The sequence below is a fragment of the Typopeltis vanoorti genome, chromosome 13 (genome assembly GCF_054136105.1).
Source record: "Typopeltis vanoorti isolate ZY-2024b chromosome 13, IOZ_Tvanoo_1.0, whole genome shotgun sequence".
In the NCBI taxonomy this organism is placed as follows: Eukaryota; Metazoa; Arthropoda; class Arachnida; order Uropygi; family Thelyphonidae; genus Typopeltis; species Typopeltis vanoorti.
Window position 1 is genome coordinate 62,482,224 of NC_143561.1, and position 19,847 is coordinate 62,502,070.

Consider the following 19,847-nt stretch of genomic DNA (forward strand, 5'->3'; position numbering starts at 1 on the left):
TTTCATTTTATTCATGAATTTTCAAACTTTGTTTGAATGTAAAAGTAAAATGTGTTTTACTATTTATCTCATACTAATTCATCAGTGCAATACTAAAATGGCTGCTATACCTTTATTACTTGCTGGTTGTATGGCAGTTTTTTTTATTAGTGTTACTGATATTCTTAGGTTATAATTTACTGACATTATGACCTAAGCATTTCAGCAAATTCAGAATAATTTGTTGAAATGAATGTGTAAATATAATGATGCATATAAATTAAATTTATCATCATTCTTATAAAGATTTTTTTCACCAAAGTTAAGTGAAAGACCTTTTAAAATATTGGCTATAGAGCTGTATTTCAAAAAGGAATAGGTATTATTTGATGCCAAGCAGGCAAAAAATGTTTGAAATTATCTCTTCTCTTTATTGCCTTAATAGTAAAATGAATAATATTGCAATGATTTCTGGATAAGTATGAGTAGTATGTTGTTGCTTTTGATTTTTCAGATACCCATCTCCCATGTTCAACATGGTTCTATTAATAATGGTTCTGTGCCCAAACTGCGCTTTTATTTAGAATATATAATATTAGCTTTTTTAAAATAAACGTAGAATAGTTAAACATCAAACAAATATTTGATATACTGAGGACACACACACATGGTGAGGAAACTGAGATGCAAAAACCATATTGGTTCTATTTTGTTTGAATTTCGTGAAATTACAGCAAACCAAAATTTGCACGTAAATGGAGGTTCCCATACGACAGCTGGCAACTTGCTGTATTTGTCAACTTAATTTATTTTTGCAAATCAAATGCAGTTTAATCTTTGCAATTCACAAAAGCATATAAAATGTCTATATTTCTTATCAGATATGGTAAATTATATGAAAGATTAACTATATAAAATAAAATAACTATATTTCTTAACTAGATATGAGTAAATGGCTGTTTGTATTTAAAGAAAATTCTGATTGTAGAAATTAAGATTCTGGTGATTCATTTTATGTCTATTTTACAAAAGCTGATTGGTGAAATACCATTTATTTCATCTTTTATTTTTTACTAAATAATTTAAGGAAATTACAACGTAAACTAGGATATACATTAAAATAAATTTTAATATACTTCAATATTTCAGCAACGTCACATTACCATTTTCAAGAAACTTAAGAACAAGACACGTGCACGCAGGCACAACAAACGGTAAGTGAGGAAGAAGCAGGAAGCTATTATTTCTCCTAAAGTCCTGATGGCGCCCCTTAGCAGGCAATGTTGGTATTCTTGGGCGATTGGGCTGAAGGTCTTCTGATGTAGGTTTCCCAAATTTGTTGAGGTTTGGATTGTTTCTTAGGGCTGGAGCTGATTCCATGAAAAGCCTTTCATATATGTATTTACTATGGTGTATTATCGTGGCTTTCTTCCACCTTATTCTATGGCAGGTATCCAGCACATGGTCAGCAAGACCAGAGTGGCTGTATTGGTGGAACCGGATGTAGTCCTTGTGTTCTGAAATTCTGATATTTGCTGCCCTGCTTGTTTGGCCAGAGTAGGACAGCTTACAGCTGCAAGGGACCTGGTATACACCAGGTAGGTATGGGGGGGGGGTTGGTCTTTAGTAGAGCGGATAAGGGATGCCAATTTTTTATATGGTCTGTAATAAGAAGTTAAGTCATGTGTTTTTAGGATTTTTGCAATTTTTTCCGAGGTGCCTCGGATATAGGGTATGGTGATGGATTTAGAGTAATCCTTGTTGTGAGGGGGGGGGGGGGGGAATTGTGGGTTACTGGTTTCAATATTTTTTGGAATTTTTTGTGGTGGGAGATAGCCATTGGCTGAGAAAGTGTTGAGAATGTGGTTTAGTTCTGTGGTTAGGGCATTGTCATTTGAACAAATAAGTTTAGCCCTGTTGTGTAGTGTCTTAATGACTCCATATTGTTGGTAGAAGGGATGGTCGGATTGTTGGTGAATGTATCTGCCTGTATGGGTGGGTTTTCTATAGACTGAGAAAACCAAGGTTCCATCAGGCTGGCCCGCTAAGAAAGGAAGGCAGTTGTTTTTTTCCTCTTCCACGGTGAATTTGATTCTGGGGTGTTGGTTGTTTAAGTGTGTTAGGAAAGAGAGGAGTGCATCGGAGCCATGTGGCCAAATAGTGAACACATCATCAACATAGCGAAGCCAAATGGTTGGTTTTTGTGGGGCAGAGTTTAAGGCTTTCTTCAAAAGTCTCCATATAAAAGTTGGCCAAAGGTGGGGAGAGTGGAGAACCCATTGCTGTCCCCTCTATTTGTTTGCAGAATTTTCCTTGCCAAACAAAATAGCCTGAGTTCATTGTGAACTGAAATAGGGCTGTAATATCAGGAGGAAATTTAGCTTGTATTAGCTCTAAGGATTCTTTGAGTGGGACATTTGTCAATAAGGAGGAGACATCAGAATTGACCATTATGTCAATGTGTTTGAGTGTAAGGTTTTCTATGCTGGCTTTGAAGTGGGCTGAGATTTTTATGTGTGAAGGTGTGTTGCCAGTATAGTGCGAGAGAGCTTAGGCCAAATGTTGTATGTGGGGGAATCAATGCCATCCACTATGGGACTCAATGGCACATTTTCCTTATGTATTTTTGGGAGTCCATAAATACAGGGGGGAAGGGGGGCATGGAGTTAAATGATTTTAATTTGTTAGTGATTTCCACAGGCCAAGAAGTGACCTTCTTAAGGAGCCTGTGGAGTTCTCTAATTTATGAGTTGGTGGGATTGTACTCGATAGGTAGGTAAGTTTCCCAATCTAATAATAGAGCTTTCAGCTTACCTGTGTAATCCTTTTGGTTAAGCAATACTGTGGCGCTCCCTTTATCAGCTTTGGTGATTATTATTTTCTTGTTTTTCTTTAATTCTAAATTTAATTTTAATTTAATTTAATTTAAAACTAAATTTAATTTTTTTACTGGGCATGTTTGCTTTTGGTGGTTTAGCTTTGGTCAGAACACAAGCCACATCCAGTCTAATATCGTTGTGATGTGGTTTGGAAGGTGTTGAAAGTTTATTTTTTCACTTGGTTAGACTATAATAAATTTAGTTTAATCCTTTATCCAAGTGTGAGCAAACGAAGTTTGCGCCTGAAAGTATCTTCAGGACTGGGGTAAGTTGGTACAACACCGGGCAACTCGTTGCAAAGATTGAGCAAGTATCCAATGTATTCTATGGCAGGTATCCAACGCATGGTCAGCAAGACCAGAGTGGCTGTATTGGTGAAACCGGATGTAGTTCTTGTGTTCTGAAATTCTGATATTTGCTGTCCTGCCTGTTTGGCCAAAGTAGGACAGCTCTACTAAATCTATCAGCTCTACTAAAGACCAACCTACCCCCCTAGACCTACCTGGTGTATACCAAGTCCCTTGCAGCTGTAAGTTGTCCTACTTTGGCCAAACAGGCAGGATAGCAAATATCAGAATTTAAGAACACAAGGACTACATCCGGTTTCACCAATACAGCCACTCTGGTCTTGCTGACCATGCGTTGGATACCTGCCATAGAATACAGTGAAAGAAAGCCACAATAATACACCGTAGTAAATACAAATATGAAAGGCTTTTCATGGAATCAGCTTCAGCACTAAGAAACAATCCAAACCTCAACAAATTTGGCTGCATGAGACTGCCTCAAATTTGGGAAACCTACATCAGAAGACCTTCAGCCCAGTTGCCCAAGAATACTAACATTGCCCACTAGGGGGCACAATCAGGACTTTAGGAGAAATGATAGCTTCCTGCTTCTTCCTCACTTACTGTTTGTTGTGCCTGCATGCATATGTCTTGTTCTTAAGTTCCTTGAAAATGCCAACGTTGTGTTGCTGAAATATTGAAGTATATTAAAATTTATTTTAATGTATATCCCAGTTTACGTTGTAATTTTCTTAAATTATTTAGTAAAAAATGCATAATCAAAGTCTAAGCCTTTCTATTGAGAACATTTATTTCATCGCAGCCATATTCGAACTAATTTCAAAGAAAAAGTGAGAAAAATATGAAAAAATAAAGACAGTATAAATTTATTATAATCCTTATTACTATTCTACCGAGCACTTTGGTTGGAAAGATTCAGGTTTGAACCCAGTCCGATGTGAGGATCCTTTATCAGGTCTTTTCCAGTTCACATATAGTTAGTTAGCCCATTTCGTTTGTTCATTTCTTCCTTAAACAGGTATCTATAGGCATTGATACTTTCCTTTAGGGAATGCAGCAGAGGAGTGGTATTTCTGCTGCATTAATTCACTGTGACTTCTAATCAGTGGACTCTAAAGGATGAATGGGTTGAATTACCATTCTACACGAAGGTAAAATATACATCAAAAAATTACAAAAAAAAAAGTGAAAATAAATCATGACTCAGCAAAAAAAAATTTTCATGTCATTTTTTTGGGGGGGGGGGGGGACTTTTTTTTTCTTTTAGCGTTAAGTGCAAATATGACTGTGATGAAAGTTAGGCATTTTCACCAATCATCGTTTTGTGTAAAATTGATATTAATTAATGCATTATCATAATGTTCATTATTTGCTTAATAGTACAAACTGTCATTTGCTCATACTTTGTTAAGGAATATATTTATTCTTTTAACTTTTGTCAGTTGCAAAAATTAATTGTATTTAATTCGCAAAAATAAATTGTTGACAGATACAGCAAGTCACAAATGATAATTGTCATTTTTATTCTGTTTGGTTTCTGTTATTTAACTAAATGTAAAATGGAAGCAGTGTGTTTATTGTGCCTCATTTCCTTTTTATGTGCATATTTATTTGTTGTTATAAACATTCCGTATTAATTCCAAGCAACTAATATTTAATATTCCAAACAAAAGTACAGTTCAGGTTTTTTTTTTGTCAGTAATTTCATTTTTCAGTATGCATTATAAATTAATAGTTGTTTTTTAAATAAAGTTTGTGATGCACTCAAGAGCACTGGTATTGTGATAATGAAATTCATAATACTAATGACACATGATTGAGTGCTACCAATCGACCAACCTTTGCCAGCAAAGGTTGGTCGATTGGTAGAGCCTCTGCTACTAATGGCTCGTGCAAAAAAGTTAAGCAAGTTTGAGTGAGGTTAGTAGTTGGAAAGGGTAAATAGTTCAATGCTGTTGGCAGACTCTCCCTCAATGAGTCTTTGGACTCCCTGGAGGTGTCACATAATAACAATAATGACACCATTTTAGTACCGTGCGCACACACGCATGTACATATATTGCATTGCAGGAATGCATCTTTCTAGTACCGTAATGTTTGAAAAAAATCCACTATCTGAAGATGTTTCCTAAGCTATTTAGATAAGAGTTAATCCTAATACAACAACAAAAAATTAAAAGCTGAGGAAGATTCCAAAACAGTCTTAATAATCTCTCTCTCTCTCTCTCTCTCTCTCTCTCTGTATAACATGACAGTTTACCCCATGGTCAGCATTCCCTGATCAGTTAGTATAGTATAGGACATGTCTTTTTTTTGTTCATCTAGGTCAGGAGTGTCAAATTCAATTGGACCACAGGCCATTTGCTATAAAACTGTATCTCAAGTGGTCCGCAAAAACTTTTCCACTAAAAAAAACCTGCACTAATTAGAATCGAAGGGAAGTGAAAAAATGAATATAAATAAATTGGAAAAGTAAGAACAAAAATTTTATTTATTCTAAGTCATTACAAGACATAAAATAATAGTATAATAATTATGACAACTCAAAAAATATATATATAATATACAGAATATTTTTTCTTTATATTATATATATATCAGATCTTGTACCCATGTCTGATCATTAAGAAATGCAACATCATGATTTTTCATTTCTAGGAACAATTTAATCTCCTCTAAAAGTAAAAAAAAAGCTTTTTAGAACCTTTATTATATTAATATTTACAATGGATAGTATTTAATCCAAATTAAACCAAAATTAAATTTTATTTGAATAAATCAAATATTTATATATTTATACATTCTAAAAAAAGTATAAACTCTCATTATTAACCATCACAAATATTTACAGAGTCTCCTGTTAGTTTGAAATTTTTTGTGTTTGTGTTGAAATAAAATACAGACAGCCCTCGATTTAGCCTCAGTTCCATTCCTGAAAAAACAGGCGTAAACTGAATCGGCTTAAAATGAACTCAATTTTAATGGGAGGTATGAAGTTATGTTCCGTGCAGTCAAAAAATGTGTAACATTATTATATTTAAAGCTTTGATAATACATACATATATATATTTGTTCAAATAAAATTATTAATAACGAATACAAAATTATATCCAAATTAAATATGGATATAATTAATATGAAACTTCAAAAAGATATTATATATTTCTATGTTGAAGTTTCTGGTTTCGGATCACCTGCATTTTTTTTAAAAAAAAAGCATCCAGTGTTAACTGCCTAGATTTTTCTTTTTCTTTCTTTAAGGAGTTCAGTGTAAGGTCGAACAGATGAGATTACACTCCTTTTTACGTTCACACTCCGTTCCCAGTCGTGGTTCATTTCGCAGAGTTCATCAGTCAATGTCTCTATGATTGCAAGGATAGGCTGTAAATCGGCTGTTTTCGTATCTCTCAGAGGACCTTCTTCATTTTCTTTCTCCTCCTTTGGATGTTGACTTAATTGTTCGGCTAATTCTTTTAAGTCTTCATTGGAAAGCTGTTTGTCAAGTCTCTCTAAGACTTCTGTCACATCTTCAGCTGTAATATTGTACAGTCACACCTCTTGTGCAAGCTTGGTAACATCTTCAATAACATTCTCCTCTTGCTCTAATTCCTTGAAGTCGTGCATAAATACTGGAAGAAGTTTTCGCCATGCTCCTTTTAAATACTTTGCTGACACATCATTCCAAGCTGCCTCGATGTTGTTAATGCCCTTCAAAATATTGAATGACCCCCAATAGTCTTTAATAGTTTATCCTGAAGTGTCCAAGACTCTAACCATTTCCATAAATGTTATATGGAGGTAATAGGCTTTGAAGATTGATATAATCCCCTGATCCATTGGTTGCAAAAGCGATGTTGTGTTTGGGGGCAAACACAACCTTGACATCCAATGGTGTTCTTACGTCAGCAAAGTTTTGAGGATGTCCAGGGGCATTATCCAAGAGAAGCAATGCCTTGGCTGGCAAATCATTTTCCTTACAGAAGCGAAGAACGATAGGACAAAAATAATTTGTGTACCAATCTATAAAAACGTCTTGTGTAACCCAAGCTTTCTTGTTCCATTTCCAATAGACTGGCAGCATGGCTTTTAGACCCTTGAAGGCATGTGGCGTCTGTGAATGGTACACCAACATTGGTTTAAGCTTCAAAGTTCCAAAGACATTTGCACCCAACAAAAGCGTAAGTCTATCTTTTGCAGCTTTAAAACCTGGAATGGAATGTTCTTAACAGGAAATGAAGGTGTGCAATGGCAATTTTTTCCAGTAGAGCCCAGTCTCATCAACATTAAAAATGAGATCAGGAGGATAATTTCCTTGTTCTACACAGTCTTGAAATTCTTTAGGAAAAGCAGCCACTGCCGCAACATCTGGACTTGCCTCCTCACCACATAATTTGACACTGTGGCACTTACTTCAAGACTTAAATCTCATGAACCAACCTTTGATTCCTAAAAATGTTTCTTCGCCTCCATCTGTCTTTTTAAGATCCAGAAAAATTGTTTTTGCTTTCTCAGTTATAACAGCCTGTGTCAGAGGAATGTTTTTCTGATTCAAGTCATCAACCCATAATTATAATAATTTTTCCATTTTTTCATGAAGTTTACCCCTGCTATAACGTACGTTTTGTATTTAGTGCTGCCAAGCACTAAATACAAAACTGCTAATAAGCTACAGAACTAATAAGCACATCGTTCAATGCTGATTATTCTATCTGTCATTCTATCAAGTGTGATTGATTATTCTATCAAGTGTGATTGATTTCCGTGCCTTCTTAACACCAAGTTCTGCTAATTTTTCTGCACTTCTATTATCAAACATGGTATGTAATTACGTACTTTATCAGTTTAAATATGTATGTACGTAAAAAAAAAATTAAATAGAACAATTAGGTAGATTCAACATTAAAACTAGGTTTGATACATATACGTCGTAGTAGCTCGGTAAACACTCAAACACTAGAGTGCCTGCTAGCATCGTTTCTCAGTCAACCACACTACATTAAGAAAGCACGCGCTGGCAACTGGTGTTATTGTGAATCAGCATAAATTGAACTGGCATAAACCAAGGGCTACCTGTACTTCTATTTTTTTTTTTTTTTTGGGTAAGGGGGGAGTCTATATTTTGAGGAATTTTTTAAATGTTACTGAAAATATTTTTGGGAAAAATGCTAATATTTTCGGGTAAAAATATATATACTTGCATAATATAATTATAATAATTTAATTTCAGTATTTTATTTTTTCCCGACACTTGACAATGTTTATTATTAACCATCCTGCCATAATTTGGACTCAAAGATTGTGAGCATACGACCTTCATTATGGCAGTAAGCTTGACGTCAGTTAATCTTGATCTGTGGGCTGTTTTGTTACCTTTCATACATGAGAATAATTGTCATATAAATAGGTGCTTACAAAATAACATAGAATATTTGCTGCAAACTTTTTTATTTCCGGATATTTTGACTTAAAGAACTATATTTTTGGTACACCAACTTCTTGGTATTTCGCTTTTAGAATGGAATCATTTTGGAAATCAATTAGTTCTATTTGAATACAAATAGGAACTTTTTCAAAATCAAAGGAAAAAGGATCTATAAAAAGTGAAAAAAAACTTCTTGCACCTTAAAATCTTTAATCACCTATCAAATTCTTTTATATCTTTTTTAGTTTGGGACAATATTGAGAAAAGGTAAAACTTTGATTCTTATTGTTCAACTGTTCACACATAGGAAAGTAATTTAGGATATTCTCTTTTAAATGATTTTGAAACAAAACTAACTTACATCTAAAACTTGCCAGTGCACCATACATGTGTGTTATTAACTGATCTTTCCCTTGAAGTTTGACATTTAAATCATTCAAATGTCCTGTAATATCAACTAAGAATGGTAGATCTTGTACCCATGTTTGATCATTAAGAAATGCAACATCATGATGTTTCATTTCTAGGAACAATTTGATCTCCTCTAAAAGTAAAAAAAAAAGCTTTTTAGAACTTTATGAAAAGATTACCAACGAATCTCTGTGTAATATGGTATACCTTCAAATTCACTCTCCAAGTCTTTTAGAAATTGTGCAAACTGGCGGTGATGAGGCCTATGGATCGGATGAAGTTCACAATATTTGTCACAGGCTTGAGTATACTGCTCATTTCCAGTACTTTGGAGCAAAAAACCTGCTGATGAATAATGCAGTGGAAAGATTGCAGGTTTGGAATGTCTGGATACATTTTCTTTAACTTTGCTGCAAGTCTTGACACAAAACCTTTATTTTTGCCTGTCATTGCTGGAGCACCGTCGGTTGTTACTGCTACGAGCCTATTCAAAGAAAGTTGGTATTTTTTCTAAATGCCCCACACGGAGTCAAAAATGTCTTCTCCTGTAGTGGTTCCATGGATGGGAATCATTTCCAAGAACTCTTCAGTAATATTCATATTGTCGTTGCAAGCACGACGAAACAAAGCAACTTGAGCCACGTCGTGAATATCAAAACTTTGCTTGAGTGCATTTGAAAAGCACTGTACGTTTGTGGATATTTCTTGCAACTGGTCATGTAGATTATCTGCCATTTCGGTAATTCTTTCGATCACAGTATTTCTGGACAAAGAAATATCGTGAAATACTTGCACATTTGTGGGACATGCATTTTAGACTGCTTTTATCATACACTCCTTAACCAAGGAACCGCCACTAAAAGGTTTGGAATTTTTTGCCAATAAATAGCTGATTTCATAACTGGCTCTCACTGCTGATTCATTATCTTTCATAATTTTTGAAAATACTTGTTGTTGACTTTGAAGTGAATTCTTCATACTTTTAAATTTTTCTTCTCTCAGTTTACCCTCAAAGTGTGAATTTTCTTTGTGAATTTTATCGTAGTGCCTTTTTATATTATATTCTTCGGCGACACTAATTGTTTCGTTACAAATAATGTACACGATTTTGTCCTTTGTTTCAGTGCAGAAGTAATTCAATTCCCACTTTTCTTGAAATTTTCTCCTCTCATCAGCAATTTTTCTTTTTCGTGTTGGCTTGGAAAATGACATTGCCTTGGTGAATAAATATATTATTAATATTATTAACAATTTTTATAAAAATGTTTGAATAAAAAAATAACAAAACTGTAGACCAGTGCACGATGCTATTGCAAATAAAAAAAAATAATAATAAAAGGGATTCTCTCACTGCTAGGCTGTCATTGAATCGCGTTTGGTGCATTGATTTCAAAGATCACTGATTGACTGTAGCAGGCAATTATAAAATCATAGCTGGATTCACAAGTGCGTATGCTGCGTGTCATGTGAACAGTTGGTAGCCAATAGAATTCAACTGTTTCAGCACGCTACCAGCAACATGCTATAAATTAACAATGAAAGCATAAACATAGTTTACGATCGATTAGGATCGGATCTAACATTGAAGTTGCGACATAAATCTTTATTATTGCAATTATATTATAGTAGATTGTTGCATCCATATTGTAACTATATAGTTTACGATTGATTAGAATCGGGTCTAACATTGAAATTGCAATATAAATTTTTATTACTGCAATTATATTATAGCAAGTCGTTGCATCCATATTGTAACTATAAATGTTGTATGAAAACGAATAAATCGATACTGTATTTATTCGAATATAACTCGCACTTTTTTCCCCAAAATTAAAGCTAAAAAATCATGGTACGAGATATATGCAGGGATTTTTAGAAACTAAAGTTTTCAGAAAAAAACTGAAAATGGGGATGACTTACCTAGAATCTCCTCTTCATTATAGCTACTTCCGGCCTCGAGAGCGGTTTCCTTGTGTGCATTGTCAAAGTCATCTAGCCAAATAACGTAATCTTCCCCATTATTCCAAGTGAAAATTACAAATAATTTACAAGATTTTAGATACGTAATGAACACATTTCACGAATGTCTGAGAAGTGAAAGCAGAACGTAAAATAGACAACAATGGAAGGCTAATAGAGATAGAACAACTATGAAGATGTGGATATGATTGGTGCGGTATTAACAAAAGATCGTGTTACCAAAACACAAAGTCAAGCCGACATTTTTGAGCTGAAATGCTAATTCTCTTCAACCAGATTCCATAATATCTGAAACTGTCATAACTACTCTATATGTCTTAGTTTTAACACATTTACAAATTTTATTGCAGCTTTGTGTTTGAGTTAGTGGGTGCACTCACATACACATCACACACAGTATCTAACTAAAAACAATAGATTTTAGTTAGATACTGTGTTTGCCTGTGCAACATATAGTTTTGCTCGAGTCTAAACAGCATGGTTAACGTGGGAGGGGACATGTGATTCATTAGTTAGTGCCATTTTTATACCAGTTGTCTCTAATCGCACTAAAGAAATATATTACACAGACAGCAAAGATCTCTGTACTTTATTCAGTGGTACAATAAAACTAATTGTTTTTCTTGCATCTGCAGTATAGTGGCTGTTGGGGAAGGCATGTAGTTTACCGCGGGGAGTGAGTTATCGTCCCGACGTGAAAGTGGTTAAACTTTATTTTCATGTGCGATGTATATGCAAAACTTTTTAATTTATTTTTTCAAAGTAAAATCAGGATACAGGAGTGTGAGTCATATGTGAGGGGGAGTTATATTCGAATAAATGTGGTATTTCTGTTTTATTATAAAAAGCAACCATCCTTTTTTTTTTTTTTTTAAATTTTTCCTTGAGGTGTTGGGGGGGGGCGAAAGAAATTGCTTTGGGGGTTTCACGCAGCCTGTGGGCCACCAGTTTGACACCCCTGATATAGGTGGATGTTTGTAGTAGTTTCATCATCAGCCAATTTGAACCGACAGCCAAACTTTATTTTATGGATACTACTTCCCAATGTGCAAGTTAATACTTATCACTCAAGGTTATCTTACTTTACCTTGCTGTAGTGGACACCGGCTAGGATTTTAGGATAAATTATTTAATATAGTCTGTTTTTGTCTTCTTTCTGTGTAACATGCATATTTTACTTTCCTGTTTGCATAGGTAAAACATTGGTTTAATAATTAAATAAAATTTATTTATTTATTATCCCCAGAAATTTTTTTTTTCCTATTAAATCAAAACCAGAGTAGCTCACTTTGCTTGTAATGTTGTGTAAATTGAATCATTTATTTTATTGTAAATTTTCCAAAAAAACAGTCTGAAAATTAAGATTTGTTTTTTGAAAAAGTTTTAAAAAAAATTCAGGGCAAATTTTATTCCGGAACTTTCAAAAATGGCCTGAAACATCACTTAATTATAATCAAGGGCATGAAAAGTGAAATTAATTCGTAAAATATATATTTTTAAATGTTTAATCAACATTTTTATAATTATATAAACATATCAAATTCCTAAATAAGTTTCAAGTGAACCACAGTCACATCATGAGAACTTCAAACTATTTGTAAAATTTAATAATAATAATAATAAAACTATATGCTCTGGTGCAGTATCGCATGTAATTTGAATGGATATTTTGAAAAATGGATGTAATTTGAATGGATTTAACCACCTAGGTGGTTAAATTCATTCAAAATTAACATGCACTTTTATTTCATTTATGCTAATAGTTATGTCTTTATTTGTATTTTAGCTCTCTTTGTTGACTGCTGTGTGTACTTCTCTTGTTCATAAGCCCAATTTCAAGAACAAGTCAGATCCTACAAGAAAGCAGCTCATTTGTTATGCAGATATTGTATCTGAATTGGATCCTGAATTCATACTCAAGGTTTGTGTATGTTTGTGATGTTATCATCAAACCTTATAGTCACAAGATTCATTGTAGTAAGTCTGCCCTAATTATTATATTTGTACCTAATTATCTGTTTATTATGCATACTCTAGTAAGGCATTCTCCTTATCTACTGTCTATTGTTAAAAACAATGTATGTATATATTTGCATTATTAGTAATGAAATTAATTGTTCACATCTCTTGATAGTTCTCTGAATGTGTTGGCTTTGATAATTTCATTACTATTGCATATTAGGTACTTTGTGCACATGTGAACTGGAAAAGAAAATTTTATTGCTGCCAGGAAACAAGAACATAGCTTAAGCTGTGTTAGTAAACATCTGCAATTATATTTATCATGTGTATTTTATGTATAATAAATCATATATCTTACCTTGATTTTGTGTATTAGGTCCACTGCTTTGTTAAGGCTAAGTAGTCTAGCTTCTTCTAATCTAATTTTGATAATTGAATATTTACATAGTCCTAAGGCTTGTTGTAGGAACCTACACTAACACATACAATGCTAATTGTACTGCTCCTTGACAACTCATTCCATTCATGCACCACTCTTCTAGCAAAAAATCTAGTCCCAACATTCTTAATACATGGACTCCTAGAACTGATCTTGAAGCTTGAGATATTTGAGCACTGCAAGGTAAGTCATGTAACTAGCAGGAATACAGTGCTGTAATCATTAAAGCAGTGGATAAGGTTTGAATTCAATGAGAGTCGTTTGTTGTATATGAGAAAGAGGGTGAGTGAAATAACAGAGCTGTGAAGAACATTGAGGACTTCTCAGAAAACTGCCATTTTCTGAGAAGCCATCAGTTCCAAACCCTATCCTTGGAAATTTTGAGTATAGTAGCATAGTTTCTTCAGCATTTTCTATGGCATGTATGTAGTGATATAGGTGTAACTTGAGTGGCAAAAGTTATATTGGTAATCACTGATTTCTTATTTTTTTTTATGTGGTTTCCACCCACAAAAAAGTTAAATGCAAACCTATAGTTATGTTTGTACCATGGGTGGGCTAAGGATTTTTTTTTATCAATTTTATGTATTTTTTAAATATATATATATTTTTTACATAGTCTGGAAACCCTGCTCTAAAGACCAAACATGGAAATTTTTTCAAGCCACTTCAGGCCTCCAATGAGCAGGGCAGTGGTCTCGCACTATCTATCTATCTCAATGGCTTTAACAGGCCTTTAAGGCCCACAACCCTCCAAGCGTGCTTGGATTTCGTAACCGAAATACGAGGATAGAATGGTCACCCCCCCCCCCCCCCCATGCCTCGAAGTATTTCTGGCTGTATCCCTGTGTGTGTTCACGGGGCTGGTTTGCCTGCTTGTGGGATGAAAAACGCCAGTTTATCTGGCATTTTTCATCCTGCTGTCCACGCCCAAGACCGGCTAACTTGGCTATAGCTGAGGAAGATCCTTCAGCTCATCACTTCGTCGACGGGAATCGAACCTAGGACACTCCTTCCCTAGTCATATGGTTGTGAAGCGCAAAGCCACTAGGCTAACCACATGGACAGTGGTCTCACACTAGGGAATAAAATTCATCTCCCAGCTAAGTTTTTAGGTGTGTGTGGAAGAAGTTGATTGCTGATACTTTCCCTTATTTTTAGACAACCCTAAGGTGAGAGAGTAGTACATCAATAATTTGATAGTAGATACTTATTACCTGTTTTTTTGAATTGCCTGTTTCTAGCCTCACTTTCATGCTGTACAGGAGATGTCATCCAAGTATAATGTGGTGTAAGGATGGTGAACAAGTGTTCAAAAGCACATCTGTTGAGCACAATTGCTGGGATATCATTAGTACCATAAGCCTTTTGGTATTTAAGTTGTTCAAGAGTCTTCGTGTCTTTCTGGTAGGCCAAAGGGACATGAGATGTAATGTTCCAGCAATTTACCTTCATTATCTTTACATTTGAGAAGAATAATGTCCATCATTAGATTGGAAGCTGCCTTTAACTGACTAATGCAGGTTTGCTATTCATCTCCTATGTCCACTCTTTCTTGCTACAAGTCACAGTTATATAGTTGAATAACTGATGCTCTCTGCTTACTTTTGATATTAGTGGTACAGACTAAATGTATTTAGTTCACTGTGATGATTTCATATGTAGCATTTCGGTATTTAAATTAATTATGCAGTTTCATTTTACCATTCTCTTCTAATTTTCTTCTTTCCTGTCTCCTATTACTTTTTACATTTGTACTTTTTCTTATCTTTTTGAGTTCTTTATGAGTTCTGTCATGCCTTTGTTTTCTGTCATCATTTAAGATTTCATGCCATTTCCTTTTAGTTATGTTTCCTGTAAATAGCATAGGAAGAGTTCCCCCTCCCCACCTCAGATTCACTATAACTGACCTTGCACTATTCTATTCCCTCAGGTTGATGGGGGGGCAGCTATATGCTACCATACTAGGGAAATGATTATGAGCAAGGTGGTTTCCCGTTGCCTTCCTTGCCATACTATATCCTTTGACTGTAGCCTATGTGTGTTCGCAGGGCCAGTTTGCCGGCTTGCAGGAGGAAAAACCCCAGATAAACTGGTGGGAAAAAAACCTGTTGTCCATGTCCAAGATCGGCTAACTTGGCTATGTCTGAGGAAGATCCTTAAGCTCCTCATGTCGTTGACGGGAATTGAACCTAGGACACTCCTTCCCCAGGGATGTGGTTGCGAAGCTCATAGCCATGAGGCTAACCCTGCAGACAACCTTGTGCTATAAAAACTATTTCTGTGATCCTTTGGGATTTGTTCAGTTAAAGTATAATGTTTTAATAATGGCTTCACACATGTAAGAGAAAACTAAATGGAATTTATTACTTCTATTTGCTTTGCTCAATATGTCATGAGCTTCATTCAGGGAGAAGGCAGAAGAACTAGTAACATTTAAATTCTGAATACAATTACAAGTCATACAGCATGTGTATAATATCACGTGTTGGTTGCAGGGTTGCAGCTGTACAGTCGGAGGAAACACTTTTAAAGTTCAGAAATGTGGGTATAGATGTATAATTAATTTTAAAAAATTATAAACAGTTAATAGCAGTCACTTCCCACAACTTAGAAATAGGATACAGTCTCTCAGATTATGATTAGGATGGTAGCATAGGGACTTACATTATTATAAAAATAGTTGGCCATATTTGAACCTACTATAGTCTAGCATCTTGGTACAGTTTCATTGAACTCTATCTAGTGTTGATGGCATGAGAAGCAAGGCAAAGAAACCTTTCTTGGATTCTAATAGTAGCAGCAGAATGACTAGTCTGTCCAAAGTAGCAAAGAAGACAAGAACCTGGGTATTTGATCAACATCAGGCAAGAATACAGCTGATAATGTATCATTGATAGGCAGTAAGAAAGGCTGGTTTGAAGATGGTATACAAATTATATTTGTGAAGGATCCTTGCTATTTATTCAAATGTTCCTTTAAGGTAGGGTATGCTGATCTTTTTAACAGATTTCTAGTTATTCATAGTGTCTTTATCATTTGATTCTGTTTATGCTTTTAGTTCTAAGGTAATTTCTGGAACGTTTTTTGAACATATATTGCTCCTTTATAGTGTTCATCTTCTGCATTTTCTCCAAAGGCTTTCCGTGATTTTTGTTTCAGCTGTTATGTATTACTCATGTGTAAAAGCAGGACCTGTTTTTTCTCTGGATTCTTTTACTAATTAAATGATTAATTATTATAATAGGACTAGGAGCTTGGAATTGGACCAGTGGCACAAGTTGATTTCCTTATATTTCTAGCTCTTCCTAATTATGTAGCTTTGACCATGACTCCTATTAAATAGCTATGTAATATAAACAAATTCACCTGTTTAAATTGGAAGATAGTTTATTTCCACATTTAAAATCCCAACTGTTTTACTTATATAAAGCACTTTATTTTACAGGTTGCACTTTATTGTAGGCAAGAGCTTAATATTCGAACCACAGCAAATTTACTTTTAGCATATTCATCATCATGTGAGAAATGTAGGCCATTTTTAAGGAAGTATTTTGCTACAACCATTCAGCTACCTTCAGACTGGATTGAAGTTGCAGAACTTTATCAGGTAAATATATTTAGTTTGTGTTTTTATAATTTTTATCTGTGATTTTTGTGTTTATCATTTAGTAATGAAGTAAGTTATGATATTACCCTGCATTTGTATTCTATATGGTTTATATAGTGAGCACTATCTTTAGTTATCTCATGACATACCTAACTAATGATTAAGATTATATTTCTAAACAATTTGGCTTCCTGAGAAAGCTAAATTCACATTTAGAATAACACAGTAACTAGTGTGGTGGGGATAACACTGCAAATACTTAACAGCTGGGTGCAATTAATACAGTCATCCCTTGACTTACTTTGGGGTTCCGTTCCATCCGGCTAGACGTAAGTTGGTCAGACAAAAGTTGATACAGTGAATGAACAGAGTTATAGGGGTTAGGGACTTAACTGTAATAAGTATACTGTCATTTTAATTTTTAAACCGTATAAAAACTGTACTGTGCATTACTGTCACTGTAAACCAGGAGAATTGCCCAAATCTTCCTCCACAATCACATCTTCATTACTTTCCTTATTGGACGGACCGGACTGTGGCTCTTCTGATGTAACCTTTTGTTTTTTTTGATGAAAATGTCCAATGTGCTTTGCTTATTCCTCTTCTTCTTTTCATCATAAATTTGTTTATAGCAAGCAAACATATCATGCACTTTCCTTTTTACTAATAAGTAGCTTTCCACATTGGGGTTCTCTGCAGAAAACTGCAGAGAACATTTCTGTAAGATACTTCGAATTGTTTAACTACCTCTTCTTGTTTCTCTTTTTCCTCTTCTGCAACATGTTCCTCCAGTTCAACCAATTCTTCGTTGGTCAACTCTTCAGGGGCATTTTCTATGAGTTGAATTATGTCGTCTTCATTCATTTAGAGATGCAGATTGTTTGCTAGACCCACTATTTCTTCACTCAATTTACAAAGGTCTTCATTAAAATACAATTTTATTTAATGCTGACCATAAAAACAAACTTATATTATAGCCTACCAGTTTCGCCAGCAGACTGTCTGGCTTTTTCAAGGCATTTATGAAAAGACATAAAAACTAGTAAATGCAAATTGAAAGGAACATAAAAAACGTTGTAAACCAACTAGTAGCTAAGGTTACACGTTCGTGTGACAGAGAGGACATTGTTCTTATTCATTATCACGTATGCGTGTTTGTTGTAAACGTGTAACGTGATTACTGGCTAGCTGTAGTTCAGCTTGATTAAGAGAGAGGATAAGGTTTTTCCATGAACTGTTTAGAATTACACACTGATTTCTGTTGAGGTTTCCACCGGTTATTGACACTATTGTGGCTTCCTTGAATAAATGATGTCTGTAGTCGTCATCGAGATGTGGCATGGAGCTGTTTTACCACTCTATCATGTGGTTAGACATACAGAAATGATATGCTAAGCCGGAAGAGATACTTCTGTTGTGGTTTACATCACCAACATGTTCTTTTTGTCTGATTTCTAAACTCCCTGTTGTAATATCATCTGGATGACAAAGTGATTTTTAATTTGTCAAATCATAGTCTCACAGAAAATGAATCTGACATTCTCAAAAAAAGGTTTTAACTTTTCAATTACACCCAAACACATTCCTAAAATGGATTTCATGTGTGGAATTGAAAAAGACCTATATCCACTACCGCAAAATGTAGCCAACACTATTAGATTCAAAAATAATCCTAGCAAAAGCTAAACAACCTGTTCTCAATACGTCTCCTTATGATAGAAAGGCAATTCTCAACTTGAAGAAAAACAAAGATATCATTATTACAAAGGCTGATAAGGGAAATTTTACAGTTATCCTTAACTCTAAAGATTATTATGATAAGTTATACGTTTTACTTTCAGACAACTCCACTTATAAGATCCTAGACAGAGACCCCACAATAAAAAATCATAATGAAACAAACCAACTAATCAGAAATTGTAACTTTTGGCCAGAAGAAGTGAAGAGAACACTAAAATCTTCACATCCTATCACTCCAAGACTATATGGGACACCTAAAATACATAAACAGGATATACCTCACCATCCAATCGTTGATGGAAGATCACCTACCTATGTTTTGGCAAAGCATCTTGCAAACTTATTAAATAATAAAATAAGATCAACAGAATTCTATATCAAGAATAGTCAACATTTTGTAAATAAACTCCAAGCCATTAAGATTGCACCAACAGACATGCTAGCCAGTCTAGATGTTGTAAACATCATCCAAGATTTTTTTCCTAAAGACATCACACAGATGTTTAGACACTGCTTCAATCTGATTTCTTCAAGGTTAACAACACCATATGCCCTAGCAATGGGAAGCCGACTATCACCATCTTGTGCAGACCTTTTCATGGAAAAACTTGAAAAAGAAATTCTCTCCACAATCTTCCCCAGACCATCTGCATGGTGGAGATATGTTGACGATATCTTCATTATATGGCAAGACAGCTTAGAAAACCTAAAATCGTTTGTGGATAAAATCAACTCAATACATAACAAGATAAAATTCACTCTGGAAGTGGAAAACAACAACTAACTGCATTTTTTAAACATTTTGATAAAGAAACAATCAAACGGCGTCAAATTATCTATTTACAGAAAGCCCACAGATACTGGAAGATATCTTCATTATACTTCAAACCATCACAAGACACACAAACTGAGCATTATCCACATGTTGAAATATAGGGCCAGAAAGTTTATATCAGCAGAGGAGGATACTCAGACTGAACTCTCGCTAATAGCCAACACATTATCATAAAAAATATCTATACAGTGACAACCCTAGACAAGAAGAATCACACTCCCAGCACATTTCTACTGTAGTGATCCCTTTCATGAAGTCAATTTCTTATCAAATAGCAAGAAT

At 34.6% G+C, this 19,847-nt stretch overlaps 1 protein-coding gene across 1 annotated transcript in view; it reads left to right on the forward strand.

The window, feature by feature from the left end:
* The window catches only part of LOC150100219 (telomerase protein component 1-like), a 1,179,105-nt gene that overhangs the window by 93,560 nt on the left and 1,065,698 nt on the right, over positions 1-19,847 (forward strand). The window contains exons 5-6 of the mRNA XM_090402391.1: positions 12,766-12,900; positions 16,829-16,990. Coding sequence (XP_090258517.1) covers positions 12,766-12,900; positions 16,829-16,990 — 297 coding nt within the window. The remainder of the gene's footprint in view (positions 1-12,765; positions 12,901-16,828; positions 16,991-19,847) is intronic.